The 26,359-nt window shown below is 50.6% G+C and overlaps 1 protein-coding gene across 2 annotated transcripts; it reads right to left on the bottom strand.

Annotated features, from left to right (window-relative positions):
- Positions 1-26,359, bottom strand: mrtfab (myocardin related transcription factor Ab). 2 transcript variants are annotated; one of them, XM_047032011.1, is made up of 18 exons: positions 26,226-26,359; positions 25,614-25,679; positions 22,843-23,028; positions 10,369-10,434; positions 7,302-7,357; positions 7,026-7,101; positions 6,690-6,854; positions 6,044-6,207; positions 5,752-5,895; positions 5,361-5,614; positions 4,915-5,083; positions 4,388-4,774; positions 3,046-4,167; positions 2,698-2,904; positions 2,395-2,502; positions 2,139-2,279; positions 1,570-1,630; positions 1-1,465 (listed from the first exon to the last, which is right to left on the bottom strand). In XM_047032011.1, the coding sequence occupies exons 3-18, from the start codon at positions 22,967-22,969 to the stop codon at positions 939-941; spliced, it is 3,774 nt and encodes a 1,257-aa protein (XP_046887967.1). In that variant the 5' UTR covers positions 22,970-23,028; positions 25,614-25,679; positions 26,226-26,359; the 3' UTR covers positions 1-938. The 2 variants fall into 2 exon arrangements, with proteins under 2 accessions (XP_046887967.1, XP_046887968.1); XM_047032012.1 differs by having other exon boundaries at positions 6,690-6,842.

Genomic DNA, 26,359 nt, shown 5'->3' with positions numbered 1-26,359 from the left:
TTTTCAAGTTATCACATGATTTATTTTTTTATATATAAAAAAAAGGACAAGGTCCAAGATGTTTGGAAGTCTAGTCCAGACCCTTTATTTCCCTCTGCTAGTCTCTAAGAAACCAGGAAAAAAATAATATGGACAATCAATTATACACCCCATATACAGCAATGCATAGTGGTCTAGTGAACACCTTGAGTATTAACCAACCTCCAATGACGTGCAGTTCATCAACTGGTTTCCACCAATGAGGATACGTTCATCAGCTAGTTTCCACCAATGAGGTTTATGGATAATTTCATCAGCAGGTTTCAAACAATGGTGTTTAGGGGTTATGACCAGATTCTCAGTCATTACATTATTTATTTATTTTTTCATTTAAGTGCAAAGTTGGAGGCACTGGTCACTGGTTTTTGGCTTGCACTCCACTCCACCACTAGGGTGCGCTGTAGAGGTGAGCGTGACTCCACTGACATGAGAAGAACGTTCTACCTCTCGACCTCTTTCACAAACTGTGAAAATATTCTTGCTAAATCAAACTTGGTGACATTGTCCTCCCGGCTCGTTGACTCCATGTCATCATGGAAGGACACATTCTAACAGGAGTGCAGCCTCAGTTTAGCCAGAGTTACAATGGGCCATGTGGCCAGGGGGCGGGGGGGGGTGGTGCTGTGGGGCGGTGCTGTGGGGCGGTGCTCCAGGTCTACCTGTTGGTTCCTCTCCTCCAGCATAAGTGAGAGGCTGCAGTGGTGACGTCAGCATAGGAAGAGTGTGTTTGTGAGAAATAGAGATGGACTCTGTACACAGTGTAAGCTAGCTACCATGAGTGTGTGTGGTACAGTATTTTCTGTGTGTATGTGTGCAGCGCGCATCTTCATGTGTATGCTTTTGGGTATGTATTTGTTGTGTGTATGTGTGTGTAAAAGTGTCTATGTTGACCTCCCAGGCTACAAGCAGGAGTCCCATTGCAGGTGTAGGTCCGTGCTGTCCAGAAAGTCTGCTGAGAACACACTGGTGGGAGCGTGAGGTCCCAGAGGGGCCAGGCTGGTGCCCCCTCCTCCTCCACCCCCTCCTCCTCCACCACCACCCATGGAGATGTCGAGCCAGTCCATACTGTCCAGGGTGGGGTCTCCAAAGTCCAGCCCCCCCGCTGGGTGTGGGGAGAAGCCCAGGTCACTGGTGTCCATGGGGGAGGGGGTGTGGTCGAGGATACTAGAGCTGCTCAGCATTTGGCTGTGGAGGTCATCAATCAATGTAAGGCCCACGTCTGACTCCACCCCTAAAAGGGGCGTGCCCGTGGTAGTCTCCAGGAAGTCCTCCAGGCGGCCACTTCCTGTGCAGGCGACGTGGTGGGAGGGCTCTGGGGGGGTTGGAGGGGAGAGGTGGAGGGGAGACGGAGGAGGGGATGGAGAGGTTGGGGTGGCGTGGAGGTGGGCGAGCGAGGGGTCAGGATTGGCCTTGAACCCAGAGATTTCTAGTTGGAGAAGAGACAAACATGTTACCAATACAATAGAGATGTTGTGCTGGATATTGTTCACACACAGACAAGTGTTCCAGCCAGCCTCTCTCTGCTCCTACCTCCACTCTTAAGCAGGATGTCAAACAGGTCATCCATCTGCTGGTAGCTCAGACCGTTCTCCTGGAAACAGACAAGAAGCTTTGTCAGACACTACTGAGCTACTGTACTCGCTACAACAGTGGGCTGCAAGGAGAACACATTAGACACAGTTCACTCAGCAGCACACATGACTGATGGCAGGGGTGCAGGCAAATTTAACAACAGTTCAAAATGTGAACTGTTGTTAAATAGTAATCAATTGTAATCAACTGGATGACTATGAGAGAGTACTCCTGAGGTGAAGGGAAGAGATAAGAGGGTGGGTAGATGGACAGAAAGAGAGAGCGAAATGAAGAGCAGTGCGGGACATACTTTGGAGCGCTGAGTGGAGAGAGAGGAGGTCGGTTTAGGGGAGGGGGGGGTGAACAATGTGTGTCTGTCGTATGGCGGACACACCTCCTCCCCCTGAGAAGATGGAAGAGTGAGAATTGGAGAAGGAAGGTTAAAGGTTGAAGAAAAAAAAAAAACGAGTGCAGATGAGAAGTAGCAGCTGGGAGAGATTGCTTCCTGAGAGCACAGCCCTTCTTACCTTGAGAGAGGGAGGCATGGTGCTCTGGCTGTCAGAGTCTGAAGCCTCATCAAAGAAGGGCTGCAGATTGGGCGGGGCTGAAACTGGCTGTCTGGGCTCGGACACGCCATTGGTCTCCAGGTGAAGACCCGCCTTCTGCCCCTGAGAGGGCGAATGAGGGAAAAATGATCAGAATCAGTGTCTGGAAATAAGCAGCCGGCACACTTGTAGAAGAAAACTCATTATTGTCATAGTAGTTTTGTTTTAGCCTCCAGACCTTTATAATTGGCTGGCTCACGGGATCCGGCTGTTCTGATTGGGCTTCTGTACTGGAAGTCTGGGGAGGTGATTGGCTTGTAAGCTTGGTGGGGGTTGACTGCAGTCTCTGTGTCAGGAGATAAGGGAAAGCTGGAGTCACGACGACGTCACAAGATCCATTTAGCCAAATTAGGACTAACCCAAAACCTTAACAAAACCAGTTGTTGTATATCAACAGAGTTGAAGGTGAACGCTTGAAAGAAAGGTTTCACCAACTATCTCACTCTCCTTACATCTTTTCAGTTCCCAGCCCCACCCCTACCTGAAGTGTAATGCGTCCGCTGCTTTTGCCCAATGAGGATACGCTGTTCTGGCCATCAGGACTGTGATTGGTCAGTGCTATTAAGTAATGGTTTCCATTGCCGTCGGTGACCAGGGTGGGTGCGGTCTGAGACTTGAGGAGGTCCAGTGAGATGGTCTGGGCCGACACCTGGGTGCTATTCTGCTGGCTGATGAAGACAGGGGTGACCTGGACCGGGAAGAACAACAACACTATCCATCACTGGGCTGCACTCTGAGTGATGGAGATGACTAAGAGTTCAGCAAACACTTTTGAAGCCATGGAGAGAGTGATGTCGTTATGAAGCTGGTCTGTGTGGTGAGTGTTTACCTGTTGTGTGGATACAGCCTGCTGTTTCTGCTGATGTCTCTGGGTCTTCAGCTGTCTTCTCTGCTGAGCCTGGCTCTGCCTCTGGACCTGGCATGGTTTGGCCTGGGTCTGGACCTGGGTCTGGACCTGCTTGACTTGGACCGAGGTCTTTGCCTGGTTAGTCTGGATGGTCTGGAGCTGCACCTGGGTCTGAGCTGGCTTCCCCTGTACTTGAGCCTGGGTGTTGGCCTGCTGGGCCTTGGCACTGGCCTGGGTCAGGACCTGGGCACTGGGCTTGACCTGGGTCTGAAACTGGGCCTGGGCTAGTTTCTTCTGGTCCTGGAGCTGTTTCTGTTGGGTCTGCTGGATGATGAGTTGCTGTAGCTGCTGCTGTTGCTGTAGCAGGATCTGAGCCTCTGTCTTCTGCTGTGGCTGCTGCTGCTGCTTCAGAAGGACCTTAACCTCCTTGTGCTGCTGGACCTGTTGCTGCTGCTGCTGCTGTTGCTGCTGATGCTGCTGATGTTGCTGGACCTGCAGCCGGTGGATCTGCTGCAGCTTGAGCAGTGTCTGCTTGGAACACTGGGCGGGCTGAGTCTGTCTCTTCATCTGGCATTCGTCCTGCAGTCCCTCCATCCCCTCAGCCTCCACCTCCTTCTTCACCTCAACTATCAACCCATTGGTCTGGGCAGGAGGGTGCGGGGCTTGGGCAGAGGGCTTGGGCAGAGGAGCCTTGGTGGGGGCCTCTACACACTGGCTCACGGCCAGTGTTGCACTCCCCTCTCCTACCTCCATCTCTCCTCCTCCCCCGGTCTTGCCCTGCTCCAGCTGGGAGCGGAGGGTCTCCACCAGCCTCTGCTTCTGCCTCAGCATGCGGGTAAGCTCCTCAATCTGCTTGTCTTTCTCCTGGAGCATCTGGTCCTTGTCCAGGGAGGACGTGTCCATGGCCTGCCCTTCTGAGGGTTTTTGTCCCGGGGCAGCAGGTTGGGCTGCGGAGCCCCCAAGGGGCGGGGCTTTGGAAAAGCTGCAGGAGGACTGGAGATGCCTCTGGTTTTCTTCTTTGACCTGGGGAGTGAGAGGGAGTGGGGGAGGTCTGGGGTGTTGGGGGGAGGGGTGGAGGGTGAGCTGGGTCAGTGGAGAGCTCACCTAGGGGAAGGGAGGGGAGGATGAGTGAGGAGAGGAGAAGAGGTTAGATCCCGTCTCCTGTGAGGATGACTGGATGGATATTAGATATGACTTTTAGCCTGGAATATCTTTTTTTCTCCCACACAATTTAACACTAGCTTTTCCACAAAAAAACCCTACTACTTCTCCCATAAGCAACAGCTAAAGAGTTGACCCCCAAACTAAACTAGGCCAGACTCACCATCTCTCCAAACATGTCTCCATTACAGCTGGTCTCGTCAGGGCTCATGGCCGCCAGAGAACGTTCCGATGGAGAGGGAGACACTGGCGGGGAAGAACTGGTGCTACCAAAGCGCATGATCCGCCCTGGGGTCACATTCTGGGCCAATGAGAACGATGCCACTTTAGTGCTAGGCTCTGCCAATTGGTGCGTGAGCGTGGTAGTCCCGCCGTGACTGGTAGGAGCGGGCTGGGTTGTGCTGGACTGTGACTGGCAGGGTTTGGGGCCCGCAGGGCTGGCTGACGAGTCCTGCTGCTCCTGATAGTTTCTCAGTCTCTCAATCAGGTCGTTTTTGGTGCCGGAGACAGTCAGACCTCGCAGCTTGAGCTCCTGTTTCAGCTCTGCCACCTGGAGGACAACACAGGTTTTACTACATGGCTGGATGAACTCATATTGTAGAAGGGGCTTTGTTAATGGGAGATAATTTTGTGTGGTTTTGCAGTGTGCTACAGGGTGTATGTACTGTATTTCTCTTCAGCTCTCCTCACCTTGAACTCGTCCAGGTTGGCTGGCAGGGTCCCTGGTTTGGCCCCTCCCACAGAGGCTTGGCTCTGACGGCTAGCTGCGCTCTGACTGGAGGGGGCCGGCGTTGTCGTGGGAACACTGCGTGATGGGGAGGGTCCGGGGTTGGATGCAGGAGGCTGCTCTGCAGGGGGTCTGAGGGTAGGGGAGGAACAGCAGTGTTCAGCATGGACAAACTGGGGTAGGGGGGAACACACATTGTTTTAGACCAGTGGCCTTCAACCCTGGTCCTCAGGGGCCACTATCCTGTATGTTCTAGATGTTTCCCTGCTCCAACTCCCCCCGATTCAAATGGAAGGCTTCTGCAGAGCTTCATAACGACCGATTCATTTGAATCAGGGGCTGTTGAAGCCCGCTGGTATCAACGCACCCACACCCTTGTGTCTGGCGTGCCCCCAGGCCCCTGTCTTACTTGGGCGGAGCAGGCAGGATGGTGTGGTAGTTGTAGTGCTGCTGCTGCTGGTTGATGATCTGCAGCTGGAGGAAGAGCTGCTGCTGCTGCAGGATCTTGGCGTAGGACGAGTCCAGCTGAGGGGGCGGCTCCCGCTCGGCCTTCTGGTCCGGGGAGATGTACTGGTGGTACTTGAGCTTCTTCACCTTGGGCTTGGTGTCCTTGGCCTTCTTGGGGCGCTGGGGGTGGCGGTCCGAGCCCGACTTGGAGTGGGACTGGGGGAGGGCGACGGAGGAAAGAAGTGTTTGAACGTTATTCAAATGTTCTGGTCTCAGAAAACGATGTATCTCAACGCCTAAGCACAGCATCCATATTCCGACACCAAAAGAGTTTCGGGGAGTGCAGATCTTACCTTGCTCTGACCAGTAGTATTACGGGAAGCCACTGGGGTCGGCGCCCCACTGGTCATCTTCAGCTGGGGGGAGGAGTCTGTGCCACTTAGCAACAGCGGCGGTGGCGGTGGTGGTGGAGGCGGAGGAGGGGGCTGAGAAAGAAACTGAAAAAGCATCCAATTAGTCATTACAAGGAATGGTAATAGTCTAGAAGAACAGACTTATCAACTCTGACTGGATACCACATTCGCACAAGACATACATTCAGATCAACTTTCACCATCTACATTCAAATGTAAAACCAGTTTGTACCTGCGTGGGGGACATGTCTCCGTTCTGGGTCAGCATGTCAGAGGGTGACAACTGGGCGACAGAGCCCATGGGAGAGTCGTGATTGGCTAGCTGGTCCGGAGACAAGGCATCGCTGCTGTCCTCGTCCAATGAGGAGCTCTCCCCTCCGGCCCCCTTGGGAGAGTCTGAGAGAGGGAGGGAGGAGGGTTACCATGACCACAATAACTGCAAGTCTACTATGTTCTTTCGCCCTTATTTAGATAAACAAATCTTTGTCTGAAGGCATGTTGTCAGGGACTTGCTTGCCTTCAAAATAGAGGTCCAGTCAATCAACAGGACATTTCTACAATGCGTCTTCAGTTAACTAATGTGCAGGAGGGATTCCTCAGGTTGGTAGTGGTGATGATTGACAAACAAACAACCACACAACTTAAGTTTGTTTTTCGCAGCGACGAGAATCACAGTTGGAGATGGTTACACAACAAGGATGGCGGATGCTGAAAGCTGTTTAACAAACACCGTGGCCGTCATTTAGCAAGAGGACAAACACCGGTATTGTGACACCAGAGAGCTGTGTAAGCATGACGACACTCCTAGTGCACTACTTGTGGTGCGTCTTGCAAGCTTTGTGTGTGTGCGTGTGTGTGTGTGAGTGTCCACTACACACCCAGGAGGCAGTTAACGGGCACGGGCAGGATGTTCTTGTGGACCAGCTCTATGGGCCCTGGCCTGTGGGAGATCTTGTCGTTGAGGTCGTCGGCCAGCCGAGCTCTCTTCAGCTGCAGCTGCTTGGCCTGCAGGGAGGGCTCGGCCCACGTCTCTGTGTACACCACAGCACCACACAAACACACACACACACGAGTACTTTACTGGGCTCGGAAACAAGTCACTTATGGGCACACGAGTACTTTGTGGAGATACAGTAGTCATTGCCCGCACAATAGACATAGTCATTTGGGGCAGTACCCTATTAGCCCTTAGAGGGGCGCTGTAAGACACTCACCCTCCAGAATGTGCATTCTGACCAGCTCAGAACGCTCAGGGCGGCTCCTGATCTTCCTCTTCAAGTAGTCTTCAGTCTGAGCACAGGAGAGAGGGAGGGAGAGAGAGGGAGAGCGGAGGAGAGTCAGCCAAAAAGGCGGAAGGTGAGAAGTGGACAGGGGAAAGAGTGGAACGCAAACACCCGAAGAAACGACCCAGGAGAATTTCAGAGAGAGGGTGCACCCGTCGACTTGCTCCATCGATATGAATGAAGAGACGGCAAAACAGTGGGACTCACCCTTGCTCTCTCCAAACTCCTCCTCTGTTCATGAAAGGCCGCCGGACTCTTCAGCGCTGCAGGGAGAGCAGGATGGAGGGATGGCCAGGTAGCGGAGAGCGAGAGAGGAAAGGGAGAGGTGTTACAGAGAGGAGGTTGAGATGGACAGGCAGGCAGGAGACAGCTCAGTTCTACTAGTGGCTCTGGCGGAACTTCTGCCGCTTTCGCTGACTACGTTCGCAAACTGCTTTAGAGGAACACACAGTCAAAGCAGAACTTGTCCGGTCAAGCTAAAGGTCAGCCGTCGGTCTTTTACAGGACAGAAGGGCTGGCTCTGTGCATAGCCCCCTCTGTGCTTCGTTTACCACAACAACGGTATGGTATGTTCACCTCCTGCACCTGAGCTTTCTGGGATAAGCCTTGCAGACTACGGACGGCTTTCAACTATGGATTGCAGTGTCTCCAACCTGCACAACAAATGTACCCTTAAACATTTTCAAGAAGTAACTAACTGGTAACTAATAAAGGAACTTTGAGGCTTCATGCTGTGGTTCCTCCAGTCTCAGTCACTGTAAAACATACAGGGGGTGGCCAGGGCCACTGCAGGGCTAGCACATGAACAAGAGGGAAAAGACTGGCGATGACAGTGATGTAACTCCTGATTGAGCAAGGGGGGTGATGAAGTGCGAGTTCACATGGGAGGGTTAGGCTGGGTCAGATGAGTGTTTGAGAAAGAGAGAATGAATGTATAGGAGTGTCCGTGTGTGTGATGCATCGTGTGCCTCTGGGCGCTCTTACAACAACTCCCTGAGAGTTGGTGTCAGAGCGCACTCCTCTGTGTGGATGTGGTGTTTGTAAGGTTATCTGGAGGGGGGTGTGCAGGGGGCCATGATGGCTCGCCTCAGAGGGAGCCACAGGGGTCTTCTCCACAGGCATGATTAGTGAATAGCCGACCATGGGACTACTGACTGACTCACTTTGCATCAGGCGACATGTGATTGACCTTACCGCTTCGTCTCTCGCTCTCTCTAAATGTCATCATCCCAAGCCCCCTCTCCATTCCTCGACTGACTCTCCTTCTCCTGCCCTCTCTTCTTTTGCTCTCTCTCTCTCTCCTCTCGGTTTATTAGCCCTAGCTCATCCTTAGCCTGGAGTGGTAGGGAGGGATTGAAACACAGGCTCTCTTGTGTACAGCAGAGAACACCATGCCCCCCTGCAGTGGGATTACAAGACACTGTAGAGCTCCTCCAATCCTCTGACTCCACAGGACCCGGCTGCTGTAATGGGCTTGGCCGTGTCCACAGCTTGTCTCTGGTGCCGGTGAGGCCTCCTCGTCTGCAGACAGGTGGACGTCACTAAGGAAGCTGCATGAGCTCTGCTAAGCCCTCACAAAGTCCCGAGGTCTGTCTATCTCTATCAGACTGTCTGCATGGTCACAGGACAGCAAACAGGCAGAGCATGGCAGGCCAGCTCAGGAGAGGGAGGTAGGTCAGGTGATAGGGACCTCAGGAGGGGGAGTCAGGCCAGGTGATAGGGCCCTCAGGAGGGGGAGTCAGGCCAGGTGATAGGGCCCTCAGGAGGGGGAGTCAGGCCAGGTGATAGGGCCCTCAGGAGGGGGAGTCAGGCCAGGTGATAGGGCCCTCAGGAGGGGGAGTCAGGCCAGGTGATAGGGCCCTCAGGAGAGGGAGTCAGGCCAGGTGATAGGGCCCTCAGGAGAGGGAGTCAGGCCAGGTGATAGGGACCTCAGGAGAGGGAGTCAGGCCAGGTGATAGGGACCTCAGGAGAGGGAGGCAGGTCAGGTGATAGGGTCCTCAGGAGAGGGAGTCAGGCCAGGTGATAGGGTCCTCAGGAGAGGGAGTCAGGCCAGGTGATAGGGTCCTCAGGAGAGGGAGTCAGGCCAGGTGATAGGGACCTCAGGAGGGGGAGGCAGGTCAGGTGATAGGGTGGGACAAGATGGGACAGGACAGGGAGCCAGACAGGACAGACTTGTGTAGCTGAACCTGGTTCCCCAGCTTCAGACCTATTACACTGAACCAGGACCAGCCTGACGCTACACCTTCTTACTGTGAATCTCAACCTACAGCTGCCTGGCAGAACTACTACCCACTGTCATTGACTAGGACATCCTGTGATATACTTTGAGTGTACTAGACATTTAGTATATTCTCCCTGGGCCTACTGTTAGTACAGAAGATCTATGCTTTACTTCCTCCTTCCCACAGCCCCCACTCTCCTCTCTTTCTATCTCCTGTTCCTCTTCTCTAAACCCAACACTTGCAACAGGAAGTGACAGAAGAGGAAGCTGGTATGTTTGGATAACAGCACAACAACACACAACAATTCTGCATTTCTATACAACACAAATTCAAGACAGTACAACATGTAACTGTACACAACACTGCACCTCTTACATCAATGTAGACTGGAGAATGTCGAAGCCGACACAGATCAACACAGGATCCAGCACAACCAGAATCCTGCAGACCCTTCTCTTCTGCACACTGCCCCAAAATTGGCATAAAGTGGGCCAAAGTGAAGCAGGTCAAAGCAAACCAGGCTAAGGCTCAAACATGGACCATATCACACCACGAGGCAGACGACTGGGTCCCACACTCAGGGTTAACAGCAGAATAAGTAAAGTGACCAAAAATAGCCCAACGTATCATGATCGTGTCTCTGTCGATAGCTAGTAATGCTCTGGGTCTGAGAGCGAGGCTGGCCTATATGATTGCTATGGGTCTAAATGGCGCAACATGAACAGTGAAGGGTTTCAGGTCAGTAAGTATTTACATAATGCCCTGCTCTCCAGTCACACCTGGGGCATTAACGCTTGGTCTCTCCACCACTCTACCAGGAAATGACATGGACACCTTCTGTAGATCGCACCTGTTTTGGAATTTGGATTGTGCTCTGTTCTAGAATGGCATGAGCATTCTAGAGTTTGATGCCAGTAGAAGGCAGGAGGCTCTAGGGAACGCTCAGACCGTTCCGGAAGCGCGCGCACACAGGCAGCAGTCCACAGAGTCACGGCCTGACCGGGTCAGTGCGGCGTGTGCAGAAGGAGAGACGGCAGGGGAGATCAACTTACGTGGCATGATCCCTTGGCTGACCAGCTCCTCACGCGTTCGTCTCTGCTGTAGTTTGAGCTGGAGGACTGCATGGGGACAGAGGGGGGGAGAGAAGGGGAGAGAGGGGGAGAGAGTCAGCAGCAGTCAGGATGTGATAGAGCAGCAGTGGGGGTAGTCCTCCTCAGGGTAGGGCTTGAATCCCTCTGTGGTTACCAGGCCCAGACCACAGTGAACGGCTCCCGAGGTAAACAAATAGTGTGGGCGCACAGAGCAGGGCTGAGCGGAGGGCAGGAACCTGCTGGCTGTTTTGTTCTCTCGTTTCCCCTCCCTCACTTTGTGTGACAGAGGAAGAGGGAACGGGAGGGCGGAGTGGCATCACACACTTCCTGTTGCAAAACTCTTTCAAATGTGTACTGTAACACATGCATGCACACACACACACACACACACACACACACACACACACACACACACACACACACACACACAGTATTGATGTGCAAGTGGGAGGGGTGGGGGCGGAGCAGGCATGAGACTGAAACTTCACGCCTCACACGCCGCCATTTCAAAACAGGAAGCACTAGTCACATAACAGACTCAAAGAGAGATGGCAGCAAGATTGTCACATGGTGACATCAGAACACTGTTCCTCGAATGTACTGCATGTTCTCTCCCCCTCTCCTGCATAGCTTAGGGTAAATGACATCAGTACAATCAAGAGCATCCCAAAATCGATTAGGAGTTGAGCTACACACTGCAGAGGTTGAAAGACCCACCAGTAGCCTATGTCTCTATGTAGACTCCAACACTCGTTTGGGGAAGTGAAGTAAGCCTGTCAATTATCACTGATCATTTAACCAACACAAAACACACAGCACACATCTCCCTTTCCGGTCTCTCTCTCTATTTCACTGTCTAGATGTATTTCAATCTGCTTCCAGATTGAGATCTTTCTGTGCATAAATGGTGTCAGCAAAAATGTTGGTCTTTGAAAACAGCAGGAAGTACAGTAGCTGGAGTACATACATTCCCTGACATTAAGCTGCAGGCCTATACAAATGATCTGAACGGAAATACCAGTCTTTAATCATAAACATGATAACACAAATTGGTGTGGGATGTCACCACAACCTGTTCTGCTTGTGGCCTACAGCATGTATTTATAGGATGCCTAGAAACAGAAGGCTACTGTTGTTGTCGCTCTGTGTGTTTATCGGCGCGCTTCTCCGGGGCAGTGCCAGCGTTCCTGAGGGTCGTGGGCAGCCAAGCGCTGCACCTGTTGGTGCTGACACCAGGACATCACCGGACAGGGTTCCTGTACCGACCAGTCAGCTGCTGTGACCTTCGTCTGCACAGCACCATGGGAATAAGAGCCTCCTGCCTGTCATCAGGACTCAGTCTGCATGTGTGCCAGCAACACACACACACACATGAAATGGCCCTTGCACGTTTTACACCTCAGACTCCCATTCCTGTGTGGGTTCCCAAGGTGTACAACGTTAGGAACGTGCAAAGGCATGCAGCGGTATGGATGCCATGCCTCTTGGTGCTTCCAATGAGAGGGATCCATTTCTGAGAGTAGAATCTTACACTTTCCCTCTATCACATCCCCCCCCCCTCTCATGTACTCAGAGATGGGCCACTGAATAATTTCTCTCACACTCCCTCCCTTTTTCACTTGCGCACACCACATCCTCCCGTTCCAGAGCCTGGGTGAGGTCACGTCACACCCAACCCTCCCCTCTTTCTCCCTTCGACACCAGACCACTGCTGTGCACCCAAGTGTTGCTGGCCATGCAGGCCTGAGTGGGGGCAATGTAGCACGAGAGGAGAGCGAACGGTGGAGGGGGGACGAAGGAGAGAGAAGGGAGGAGAGGACTGAACGACAGAAGAGAGCAGAGGAAAAGAAGGCGAGGGATGGGACGGGCAGAATGAAGGAGAGAGGGAAGGAGGTTTATGGTTCACAACTTAGACGGCAAAAGGGCGGAGAAGAAGAGAGAAACACATGAGGAAGGAGAGAGAGAGGGCAGGATGGAGAGAGAGAGAAGGCAGGATGGAGAGAGAGAGAAGGCAGGATGGAGAGAGAGAGAAGGCAGGATGGAGAGATTGTCCCCGTGCGGCGGAGACAGAGACAGCACAGAGAAAGAGAGGCGCCTGACAGACAGAAGGAGAAAAGTAAGACGGGTTCGAGGCAGAGAGAACCCCAGATATAGACAGGGCTCTGAGAAAAGGAGAGAGAGCAGATGAGGGCCATGTCCAATGTCCTGTTGTCTGTCTGAGGGCTCAAGTGTCGTTAGACCTCATGAAACATGTCTGACTGCCTCTCCTTCGTCACTGTCCCACAAAACCCTGCACCTGGCCCTGGAGACACACACACACACACACCTGGCACAATGAAGCATATTCATACCCACACACAAATGCACACCTCATAAAGTTCCTAGAGCAAAGAGTAGGCCACACACCCACACACACGTAGGCAGAGGAATACTTTTGCCAAGAAGGGGAATGATAATCAATGACCTCATTACTTGGAGACTGACTGATTATTCCACATTAGTTTGCTACCAGAGTGACATACCACTACACAGGCTGAGGAACAGCCACACAAATGTTTCACACAAAGCTGACAACCGCTCGTAGGACATGAGGTTATTAAACACACTGCCAGAAGTGATTGCCCCTTTGGAATCAATCTCAGGCTAATCTCAGGAGGTAAAAGAAACATCTATCTTAACAGACAAACACAGATTGATCATTCAGGATGTTCTCCTCGTGTCTTTACTGAGCATGTGCAGTGCTGAAGCCCACCTTCTTTTAGATTGTGATAGGCCTGTTTGTCCAAGTCCAGGTCCGGCTTCTCCTCGCCTTCTCCCATTGGAGGGGACCCCAAGGGGGAGAGCTCGAAACACAGACTGTGATTGGTGTCCAGCATGATCCTTCAAGGTTCAGGAAATCGATGATCCCCTTAACATTGAATGTTCAGTGGAAAGGAGCAGAGTTTTGAATGTATGTGTTTGATACTAGAGAGCATCAGTCTTGCTTCTCCTTGATGTAGGTTCCAGCTTTGTCTCTCCTGTAGTCTATCTCCCTTTCACTTTATACTTCCCTCACTGTCCCTGTGCCAGTCTGGGAGTCACGACACGGCTGTCCCACTACAGTGGCCAAAGAGAGGTGCAAATCAACGATGGTGACGTAGAGTTGAAAACCCCAAAAAACGAAAGAAAGAGGAAACGAAAAGAGGGCAGCAGCTGAGGTGGAGCGTGCAGCAGAGAGTGCAGCAGTTTGAGAGATCGCTGTGGTTGCAGCCCCCCCCACACGCGCACGTTGTCTGTGATAGGCCTCCTGCTCAGCTGTTGCCATTCATTCACAGGTCCAGTGAGCTGCTGCCACAGAGATCCCTTCCCCTCCTCCTGAGAGCAGCCCACAGAGCCCAGCCCACAGAGCCCAGCCCACAGAGCCCAGCCCACAGAGCCCAGCCCACAGAGCCCAGCCCACAGAGCCCAGCCCACAGAGCCCAGCCCTGGGAAGCAGAGCAGCTTGTTGATAAACAACTAAAACACACAGACAGGAACCACCCTGGGTGACTGTATGACTGGAAATCTCCTTAAAGTGAATAGCAAAACGATGTATGTTTGAGTTTCAATCTGTCATTTGCGTTACTTCTTTGCAACTATATTCAATTTCTGCTAGTTTTTCTTCTCTGACTATTCAAAAATATTCCAACCGTGTGTGTGTGTAAGAGCAGATTGACAGATCCCCCCCCCCCCTCCCCTCTGTTTTAAATAGTCCAGCCAGCTGGCCATGAGGGGGCTATATTCAGCTGTGTATGGCCTGGGGGACACTGGATAGGGTTACTGACAGACCCACACAGGCTCCAGAGGGTGAAATATTAACACATTTACACACTGCTTGCTGTTACACACTGTGTTGTATCAAACACAGTTAAACACAGGCAGGTTGTTCCTACGAACCCCTCACTCCATAGCCAGGGTACTTCCACAAATCCTGACTTCAAAGCTGATTATCTGATCAAACTGGGACGTTTATGGCAGATTATGATGAGGTCATGGAGGCTATCAGAACTGTCATCTTGATAACGGAGTACAAAGATCATTTAAAGGAAGGGCTGCGAAACAAAACCCCTGAATCTCTTGGTGGAGTAGTGGAGTAGACACCTTAGTCAAACAAACCCTATTCTACTAGTGTTAAAACACGACCACAGTCCACCCAGCTAATACAGACTATATGACTCACAGTCTGTTTATGATAACAGGACTGGCTCAAACAGAGACTGTGTGTGTGTGTGTGAGTGTGTGTTGGGGTGGTATTCCCACTACCAGTTCTCATTCATGTGACACCTGGCTGGTGAATAGATAGGTGTGGAGGTGTCTATCAGCAGTATCTCTAGGCCACTTCTCATCTCTACCTCACATGGTCGCTCTCCATTCTGTTCATATCAGGACACCTCAACACTGTGTTTCCCCACACACACACACACGCACCCCAAGGTGTCTCTGTCCACTAGCTGCAGCTCCGCGCACACACTCTCCCATTACAATGACCTCAGTGCAGGCCCTTCATTCACTTCCTCCTTCAAAGAATCTCAATCCAAAACAAGGTGTGTCAGCTCACCATGGTCCGGCTATTAACATTCCTCCAATCAGACCACAACATGTTTGGATTTTAATCTACTTCCCCCCCCCCCCCCCGACTGAATTCTCAACAGTAGGCTGAGTGTTTACATTTGGAGGTGATTTGGCCTCTTCCTGTTCCTGTGTGTTTATGTACGGTGTGTTCCACACCTCTCCCCACGAGAGGGGGTTCTCTGCCGAGGCACACATCAGCCCTCTGGCTCAACCGCAGCTCCACTGGAACCAACAGAAACAAGTGTGAACCGAAGCCCACCAAGACAATGATCAATACAGGCTGTCATGGGAGAACGCTGGTCACCTGAATGAGGAATTGTGTATTGAGAGGGAACTGAGCTACGAAAAAGTAAAAGTTTGAACAATGAGTAAGTGTTGGTGGCACACACACACACACCTCTACAGACACAGCAGCAGGGCCCACGGTTGACGTGGGATCTCGTAAACAAACCCAACCAGTCTGTGTAATATTCAGTGGAACCAGGAAGTGTGTAATAAAACTCAAGTCTCAAGAAAGTAATCAGTGTTGAAGGACACGCCCAGCCACACAAACACACACACACTCCAGTATCGGCCTACTATTGATCCTTTTCTTTACAGAGAAGGCCTATAGTTGGAAGTCCACCCAGGTCTACCAGGCCAAACAAAGACAGTGGCTGTGCTGTGGATGAAGGTGTGGCTTGTCCCTGGTGGGGCAGGATTATTACAGCTCTCGAGAAAAGAGTCCTGTTCACCTGAATACCCACACATAGCCTCCTGTGGGGGCAGAGTGTGCAGACACATCAGCACCTCACCATTATGCAGCGTGAAAAGAGTGACAGAGTGAGAGAGGTAGAAATTGAGAGAAGAGAAGGAGAGAGGAAGAGAAGATAAGATAAGTGCAAAGGCTACAGGCCAGACAAACAGAATACAGAGTGTAAAATGAAAGAAGACTGAACTAGCCATAGGTTGCGGGTCGGGTGTTGAAATACAGAGAGCAGCTGGCAGCTGTTAGGTTTTGAAGTCATATAGCATGAGGGAGGGAGGGAGGGCAGGAGGGAGACAGACAGCAATGAGGTTTTAGGAACCAGAAACACGCAAGGAGGGGGGGTGGGGGGGTGTAGAGAGAAGAGAGAAAGGAAGAAAAAGGGGGTGTTCCTCATGCAGACTGTTTTAGCCAGACAGTGTTACATAAGCAACATCTGAAATCATTTTGTTCCAAATCCCCAAACCTCATGCCCCACTTTGCAGAAAACATATCCACTGCCTCACTGTGACAATTCAGACCTTTAGAACAGGGACAAAGAGACAGAGAAGAGAAAAAGAAAGTGGAGGAAGTTTGGAGAAAAAGAAGGAGAGAGAAGGGAGGATGGAGAAAGAGAAGGAAAGGTTTTGTCACGTGGGAAAATATTCTTTTTTTTTGTTCTTTTCTAGAAAGCGAACAGGGGAGGGACAGTGTCTGGGTTGTGTCAAACAAGCCAGCATGAGCATCTCTCTGATATGTACCCCTCTTCACCTGCAGGGGGCGAGATATTTGGGGGGCGTGTCATTGTGGAGCCATCTCCATGAAGACTGATCGCTATCACTAGGGCAACATTCTCACTAGATTCTTCAAATTGTAGATAACAACCAGGTCTTACGTAACACAAATGCTTTATCTGTGAGATTTCTTCTGGTCGGCTGGCTTTCAGGGCTGATGTGGAAAGAGATTGCAGAGGGAGTAGAGTTTTACCAATTCAACACCATCAGGATCTTAGGCTAACGGGCAGCGAATGTGTAGCTAACAAACTAACCTGCCACACAAAAAGGCATTCTGTTCATAAGTACATCCTGTACAGGCACCACCAGGTACCAAGTCTTCATGCAGCCGTCTACAGTCAGAGGGAAAGTTGCTTTCAAACAGGTGTGTCTGCTTATTGTGAGTGAGTGTGTGTGGGTGTGTTTATATGTGTGTGTAGTGTGTAGACAGGTAGTGTGGTCATAGCGCTGATAATATATCTGTTATGATGAAATTCCCTGGAAGCTTATGGGAGGTAGTGAAGGGGGTAACCCAGGCATGGTTTACACCACAGTCTAGTGCACCTCCTGTTGTTGTCACTACTGCTTCCTGTGGAGGCAACACACACACACACACACACACACACACGCCTCATGGTAATGAGAGTGGTCACTGGTGAGTCACCAATAATGTTTACTCTACTGTAAATGCTTACGTAAGTGGTAGGAGAACCAAGTATCACAGTCTCATGGACTTGTCTGTGTGTGTGTGTGTGTGTGTGTGTGTGTGTGTGTGTGTGTGTGTGTGTGTGTGTGTGTGTGTGTGTAGAAAACACGGTACTGCACTGTGTGTGTTTTCTTCCAGCATACATTACTGTTGTAGGACTGTGTGTGTGTGTATCAGGGTGTGTTTATGTTTGGGAGAAGCAGCACTTTCAATAGCTGAGGGCTGCAGATCCTTGGAGACAGCCTGATAAATGTCTCATAATAAACCTGAGAACAGTGTTATCAGTGAATTAATCACAGCAGCGATGCTCAAACTCTACTGTCTGATGGACCTGGAAATATGCAAGAGCCTGTAAGTGCATGTCAATGTCTCAACAGAGGTACGTTGGCTGTGCCGTGTGTGTGTGTATATATATATATATCTGTGTGCCAACGGGTGGGTGTGACTGAATAGGAACCTAAACTAAGCACCTGATTAATGCGTGTTCTGCCACATGTTAATGCCTGTGAGTTTACTGGGCCAGTGACAGAGTGACATGGACAATGAAATACACATACTTCCCGTCTGTCAGTACAAACCAGAGAGGACAGACAAGGGAGGAAGAGAGATGGATAGAGGGAAGAGAGCAAGGGAGGGGGGGGAGTCAGACAGGGGGGGAGGCTGTGGTGTTCCAGTAGAAGATCCAGCTGTGTTAGGGGTTCTGCAGCCATCTGAACCCCGTCCTCCCTGCCCCCCTTCCCGCTCTGCCCAAACCCAAGCCACTCTTTCCCTTCCTTCCCTCATACCTCTCTCTGCTCTGTCTTTTCCTCCTCTGGAAGAATGTTGGGGTCTGTCCTGGTCTGCGGCTGCTCTCCTCCCCACCCTGTTACATAATAACCTCAACCTTACAGCTGAGCTAGGGCTAACTAGTTTAGTTTCCATTTAGCCATGCCTTTCTCCATTGGCTAACTAGAAGCTGCCTCTCTCCTCGCTCTGCCCATACAGAGCTATGGGGAGGGGGGAGGGTTAGGCTAATATTTTCCATGTCTAATTGTAACGTCAAAGTCTCCCCCCGCCCTGGGCTATACACCCTGACCTCTCGCCAGCAACAACACAGGTCTCCCAGAGCTCCAGCGTCAAGCCCCCGCCCCCCCCCCTCTGACACCTTGACCTCTGCTCTGACAGGTCACCGCCCCTTCTCTCTCCCTATCTTTAGTAGCACCACCCCAAAACTAGCAAATAGCCAGACTGGTTAACATGACAAGACCTGGAGGACGTCCCCCTCCCCCAACTCCCTGACCTAACACCGACTCTGGCTGGAGGTATTCATCTAAATAACTCATGTGCCCTAACAGGCTGAACTGATTCCAAAACCATTTGAACTTTAAAACAAATTTATTAAAGGAATAGCTTTAACTGTCAAAACACTCTTCACAAACATTACCTTATGCAGAGCGTGTTACTCTAAACCAGCGGTTCTTAAAGTGTGGGTCGCGACCAAACTCTAAACAAATTAGCAAAAATGCCTGTCCTCTTGTCTCCAGGTCTGGTCATGCCTGCCGGGGCAGAGCTACCTGTTGCATCCCCCTCTACCCCTCTATTACCCCCGCCCCCCCCGCATCAATGCCCTGCCCTGTCCCAAACAGATCCTGAGGGAGTGGTGGGTAACCAGCTGCTTTCAATGAGGGGTTGTTTCTGAGAAGAGTATCTATCATCCTTGCTGACCCACCCACCCAGCAACACCCAGCCCCTCGCCTCCAGCAACAGCCAGCCCACCTCAGCCCCTCACCTTTAGCCTTCGTCAGAAGCAAAGCCCTTCTCATCCTCCAGCCCTCCTCACTCCTTCCCCTGACTTGCAGCCCCCTCAAGTCTGGCACCCTGGGCCGTCTATCCTGGGTCTGACATTCACTTATAGAACACAGACACATATGGGGAACTTGTACAGCCTTTACAATCCCACAATGGGATCTGTCCCACCGCACCAGTTCTCAAAAATCTCACTACACTCCAATACCACTCTGCACTCTGGGTCTCTATAGGTACGTCCGACCTCATGGAGCACCGGCGTTGCCTGCAGCCGTCTGCAGCCCGGCTGACTTGAAGCAGCCAATGGCATTCTCAGCTTCGAGGCAGCCGGCCGAGCGTGTTACTCTAAACAAGCGGGTCTTAAAGTGTGGGTCGCGACCAAACTCTAAACAAATTAGCAAAAATGCCTGTCCTCTTGTCTCCAGGTCTGGTCATGCCTGCCGGGGCAGAGCTACCTGTTGCATCCCCCTCTACCCCTCTATTACCCCCGCCCCCCCCCCCCATCAATGCCCTGCCCTGTCCCAAACAGATCCTGAGGGAGTGGTGGGTAACCAGCTGCTTTCAATGAGGGGTTGTTTCTGAGAAGAGTATCTATCATCCTTGCTGACCCACCCACCCAGCAACACCCAGCCCCTCGCCTCCAGCAACAGCCAGCCCACCTCAGCCCCTCAGCCCCTCACCTTTAGCCTTCGTCAGAAGCAAAGCCCTTCTCATCCTCCAGCCCTCCTCACTCCTTCCCCTGACTTGCAGCCCCCTCGAGTCTGGCACCCTGGGCCGTCTATCCTGGGTCTGACATTCACTTATAGAACACAGACACATATGGGGAACTTATACAGCCTTTACAATCCCACAATGGGATCTGTCCCACCGCACCAGTTCTCAAAAATCTCACTACACTCCAATACCACTCTGCACTCTGGGTCTCTATAGGTACGTCCGACCTCATGGAGCACCGTTGTTGCCTGCAGCCGTCTGCAGCCCGGCTGACTTGAAGCAGCCAATGGCATTCTCAGCTTCGAGGCAGCCGGCTGCAGCCGTCTGTCGGCACCGCCGTCGCTGCATGAGGTCGAACGTACCTATAGACTCTTGACAAGAAGATGATTCTAGAATACACCTCATGACCCAATAGAAGAATGTTGCATGGCAGGAACCTTCAACCAGAAGATAACCGGAGGAATAACATGTAGTGCTTTTTCTTGAGATAACCGACCCTGTGAAACTTTCACTTCATACGTAACTGCACAGTATATACTTAACACAGTGGAGTTCCCCGCCATCAACAACAACACACAGAGGCAACAAGTACACAAACACTTGCATTCACACACACACACACACTACACTCACAGCTGGGCTTTTCAAACATAGCATTGTTAGCACAGTTATTACCTGGGTGTATTGCCATATCCCTGTGTGGTAGCAGAGTTCAACTCTCCTCCAGGCTCAGCGAGCCATCCTCCCACACAGAATGTCAGGAAAGTGTGTTTGTCGGTTGAGTAACGTTCCCGGATCGGAAAAGTTTAGCTGAGAGAGAAGACCCACTCTGTCCCCCCCCTAGTAAAACGAGTCCACTTCAAGATCCAGAGTGTGAAAGTCTGCTAGCAGTGGCTACACCCCATCTCTGTTGCTACGGTCTGCGAGTGTGTGCACGCCCTGACAGTGTTTCGTGTTCCTTATTGCTCTTTGGATTGCCGAAGCCTTGAAATCCCAACCTTTCTCTTAGGCAACACCTACTTTGTTGAAAGCAGAGATATGTGTGCTCTCTCTTGAAATCAAGAAGGTCACTCTGTAACTCAGTTTAGAGAAGAAGTCAGAAGAAAAAAAAAACCTGTCTGGTGCCCAACCACAGTCCAGCTCACCGTTAGGCCCCCTTGCTTCAGTGCTGACCCTGCCCTCCCACCTCCTCTTTCTTTTCCCCCTCTCTTCCTCTTTCCTTCTCTACACAGTTATGCAATCTCTCCTTTGAGGCTACTCCCCCTCCCCCTCCCCTCCCCCTCCTGTTCTCCCCCTCTTAGACCCTTCCCTGACTGGGTCTTCTGGTTGAGATGATCTCTAAGTGCTCTGACACATTCTTTTCTAGGATGACCAGCGTTGGAGCACCTTACTAGGATTCAGGGACGGCCCGTCACAAGTCATAACACTCGAGCCTGATCTATCAACACTAACCCTATCCTCATTTCTCTTGCACAGTATTGCCTCCCCACACCGACAGACATCTACTACACTCCTTGACGCAGCAGCACCCTAAGATTCGACACTATTCTATCCTAGATTGAAATAGACCTGAAAACACTCCAATAAACAAAACAATGTCAGTCCCTCCGACTCTCTGTTTGGTGCTATTAGCAGATCCTTGAACATGACGGCAGAGACTGTATAAACATGGCTGTCTGCCACAGCTCTGGCATTTTAGTCCCCCCCGATCAGAGACTTGGTGTGATAGGTGAGAAGGTCCTGGTCCTGCTACAACATGTCTACCAGCAGCAGTCTGCAATGTGTGAGGAGCATCCAGCCCTGGGAAGGGAGTGTTTAAACAGGGTGTGGTGGCTGTGGGCTACGGCAATGTGTGTGTGGACACTGAGAATGGGGTGGGGGGAGGGGGGGGAGTTAAAGCCTAACACATAGCCTAGGGTACATTTCTCACTGTAACTCACTTTAAGGCTCTATGCATCACTGCCATTACTCCCACCTTATAGGCAGAAGTTATTACTTTCCAGCCTTTGTAAATCTTCGAGTCCCTCACCCCCACTCCTATGGAAAGGTGCAAAGGTTAATCAAGTTTTTCAACTTGACCCTCAGATCAAATCAATGCACGGTCAAATCAATGTGCTGCAGAAAACAGGATGGCCGCCACCCATTCAAGAACAATCAACAGCTTGACAGTCTTCATTTGTTCCAGCTGAGGTACTGAGGCTTACTGACTGTTTAACTGTGTACAAGGAACCGCACACTTACATGTTTATAACAGTATTACATGCAGAGAGATGCCTGTATGGTGCGTTGGCCTTCACATGAACCAGGAGGGCTCTGGAGTGCAGGATCCAGGCCGACCCAGACCCCCTGAAACGTTTGAGTCTTATCTAAACATGTCTGAGAGGATCACCATGATCTACGATCAGCAGCTACTACTGACGTCACTGGTGTTTCCACACACACACACACACACACACACACACACACACACACACACACACACACACAAACGCCTCTTCTGACCACCTAATCTGTTTCTTGTAAACGCCCCCTGTGGAGAGGTAAGCTGTCCAGTGATATACGGAGGGACATGGCCGACACTCCCCATCTGCTTTACATTCTTACCTGCAGCCCTGTTATCACGGTCACGTTAACGGGTGTTGTGGTGGGAATGCCATGTATGTAGCTGGGCTGTAGTAGCCCAAAAATAAAGACACACTGAACTGCAGGTAATGCCCCTACCTGATGACGGAACAGGATTGGATAGAAAGAACCGAACCAGGAACCGTTAAAAACAGTGTGAACATTTTGTAAATATGAATTATGTTTTGAACTGGCTTTTTTTGACGTATGACATCCAACACTTTCACACAGTGGTTCTCTGGGGGGTTGGGGGGAGGTTCTACGGGGGGTTGGGGGGAGGTTCTTAGGGGGGTTGGGGGGAGGTTCTGGGTTGGTGGGAGGTTCTCCGGGGGGTTGGGGGGAGGTTCTTAGGGGGGTTGGGGGGAGGTTCTGGGTTGGTGGGAGGTTCTTAGGGGGGTTGGGGGGAGGTTCTCCGGGGGGTTGGGGGGAGGTTCTCCGGGGGGTTGGGGGGAGGTTCTCCAGGGGGTTGGGGGGAGGTTCTCCGGAGGGTCGGGGGAGGTTAGCGAGTATCACTGACTCACCGTTCTTCCTCTCCCTCAGAGGCAGCAGCTTTGCAGCGGGCTGAAGGGACAGTTCCTGAAGCTCACTGGTCACTGCTTCGCTCTGTGGGCTGGGGGCGGAGCCTGGCGCCCCAGCGACCAACATCATGCCGGGACTTGGCTCCTCCCCATTCGGGGGCTCCAGCGTTGCCAGGGTGACAGATGGACCTGTAGGACACCAATGACAACAAGTGGTTTTGTTTGGTGCTTGCAACTATGGGCCTAATTTAGTCATTCCTTGGCTATAAACAATATATCAAACAAATTACATTGTGGATTTTATCACTGTCAAAACAATGGCAAACCCCTTCATTTTTCAACCACATTAGAACTTTGCGCCACAGGTATTTCTTCATGCACCAACAATGGAGATTTATACAACAACGTTCTTACTGAAATAGACAAGGACTGCGTGACGATCGAGTCTTGATCTGTATCAACGTGCATTACAAGGCAGAGACCTAACATCACGAACAGGCCTTAAGCAACAGCTACTCTACACGCTGACACGGAAACCCAGCTACTCTGCCCGTCTGCCAAAGTTAAGAGAAGACAGAAATGCAAGAGGGTGGGGGGGCACAGACATGTTTCCTCTCCCTCCTCCTCCTAAAGCAGGATAGAGGGAAGAGAGGAGGAGGACAGGCGAGCAGAGAGACAAGAGTGCAGGAGCAGGCCAGAACATGCTGGTGAAAACACTAAGCATGTCATTGTGCTCCGTACAATTCCAAGAAGTACGTGCCACACAGTAAAAATGCTTGGCTGCAGGATAGGGCTTTCCACCACCTGCAGGTTTTCCTTCAGGGTCAATGTTGCAAGCCAGGACTTCACTAGAAAACAAGTACAGGTATAAAAAAACAACACTTAAGTCCTGAGGCTCAACATTTCTAGGTAGTTTGTGATGCTTTCATGGAAGGTACCTCCCACTGTTAACCAACTCTCCACCTCGACTCAATCAGAAGAACTGACTGCAGGATGGGCGAGGCAGTGTATAGTCAATCTTTCAGTTTTACAATTGAAAAAACAACATGCATTTACTTCACTAAATACAACTTAGCCACACATACTGCTACAGTATAGAGGCCCATGCTAACCCTCGCTAATGACTGGCTGACAGTGGTAAAGGCATTCAGACTCCCTGGTGTGTTGTGGTCCTGTTTATCCCTGTTGGGAATTGCAATGACAGCACAGTAGGCCTGTCAACAATGAGACAGTGTTGTCTGAGCACACACAAACATGCTATAACACACACACACACACACACAGTGTCATAGTAGAGCCTTTAGGTCTCTCCCATTCCCTTTCTATTCACCTCCCTCCCTTCTCTATTCGGGTGCGGTGGAGGTAGAGCATCAAAGCTCCTAACATTTAACAGTCAGGGCAGGATACACTGGTTCTGGAAACAGCAGGTTCTGGAAAAAACGACCACTTTATGTGGTTCTGTGGTGAGGAAGTCCAGTCCGGCCTCCACTCAGACAGACCTACATCACCTAGCAACCAGGACAAAAAAAGCCTTACACAGACTGGCCTCAACTGGATTAGTCTGTTGCAGACAATCATTGGAATCTCTCCATATCGATCATTTGAGATTAATCACCAAAGCCATAGAATGACCACATGAAGAACTCAGCAGTGGCCTAACTCTAAGAAGACCCCCCCCCCCCATCCACCGTCACACTGCAACACACATTTACCTTATCAGGGGTCTGATCTCAGAGTTGAAGAGAAAGCTTTCAAATGTCTGTGAAACAGGTTAGCTAATCAGTTTAGATATAGCAGTTACTTGGGACTAATTCAAGATAAGGAAGACTCAGAAACTGATGGCAGTTGGATTAAGAATCCTGGCTGCTTTCAAAGCCCAACTGTTGGCATAAAGAAAGGAAAGCAGATTACCATTACCAGCAGCCTTGTACACGTTTGATATGACACCCCATTGCTGAGCACAAACAGTACTTTAACGAGGTCGAACGTCCACAAAGGTTTGAACAGATGGCTAAAGTCATCTGAATCAGGTCTGACCAACTTGCTTTAGAGATTGTCTAAGTGCTGCTGTGAAATGAACACATTCACAGTCTTCTGAGCAAGGCATAGTTCCTCACTGACAGCCATGAGAACCCCACTTTGAAACCTGGGAATGAGGAAACCCAATGACATTTCTGACAGTTTGCACATGGGAAACTACTGTGCTATTGCTGTCCAACTTTAAGGCTACCTTAGGTGCATTTTTCTTTCAAATCCCCTATGCTTTTGTGAGTTTGCCACAGTTACCCTTACATCTCATTCATTTAGAAGACGTTTTTATCTGAGACACTGAATATGCACTGTACACCTGCTTCCTCATCCCTGCTCGTGCACCTTTGTTCCTGACCGAGCCCTCATCCTGTCCAGGGTGGTGTTGTTCTGACATATGGTGTTTGTACAACACAATGACTGGGAGAGGGATGACGAGTTCACTGAAATACCTCATCCGCACGCCTTCACTAGTTTGTATGATCCAGCTTCACACACCATAACTAAGGTGCACACCTATCTTAATCATCCCCTAACCTACCTGGTTCGTAGATTTTAAAACACACTGTAATGCAGTTCACGTATTAGATATGTGTGACATATGTAATAGCTGCATAAATAAATAGCAAAATCGAGAACGCCATATCCTGCATAAAAAATCCGAAGATTGATTGGCAGCAGCAGTATAAACCACATTCCAATACAAGAACATAAGATCTGAATCGCGATCTATATAATGGTCTTACCTGTGCAGCTAAATCCTTGAAAACATTAGAATTGGACTTTCCATTTCAGCAGAGCTTTGACGACTTCTGGAGTAAAAAATGAGAAAAGTAGTCAGTGCCGTAAGTTACCTTCAACACCAAAGAGTATTGAGCCTGAGCCAGTGCCAGTGCAACTAATGAGGCCGTGGGATTTTAGACATATCTAATATAAATAGTCTTGTTTTTTTTGGTTAGTCAAATCCAAGAGACAGCAGGCCCAGCTAGCCACAGATGTCAGTTAGCTAGCTAGCTAGTACGCAGTGCCAGTGAGCATCTGTTATGATGTGCCAAAATAGACCAGCAGACTATTGTTAACAAACTACAGTAGCCTGGCACTCAGGCTCACCTGAATAAGAAACCGCGGAACGATTAAGTTATCCAGCATATAGCAAACATTTTAACTAGTCACTGCACCAGTTTCTGTGGTCCGCATAAATTAGACAACGTTCTAGACAAACCCAGCCAGACAGAAAGCTAACTAGTTAGCTTAGCCTTAGCATAAACAAGTAGGGATGCTGTTGCAGGCGGTGTGTGTCACGCGGCGAATGGCATTGCTTTAAATGTTAGTTGCTGAGCTTCAGAACAGCAAATTACCTTTTTCTATTAAGTGATATCAAAGTTGTAATCAATGCCCGTACCCAGACTACTTATCAATGCCGCTATCTTTGGTGTTACAATTGGGGTAGACGCCTTTAGTATACCACTTCCGATTCACAAAGGAAAGTTTA

This window comes from Hypomesus transpacificus, chromosome 13 (assembly GCF_021917145.1).
Source record: "Hypomesus transpacificus isolate Combined female chromosome 13, fHypTra1, whole genome shotgun sequence".
NCBI lineage: Eukaryota > Metazoa > Chordata > Actinopteri > Osmeriformes > Osmeridae > Hypomesus > Hypomesus transpacificus.
The sequence above is the reverse complement of the archived record's forward strand: the minus strand, read 5'-3'. Positions and strand labels throughout refer to the sequence as shown.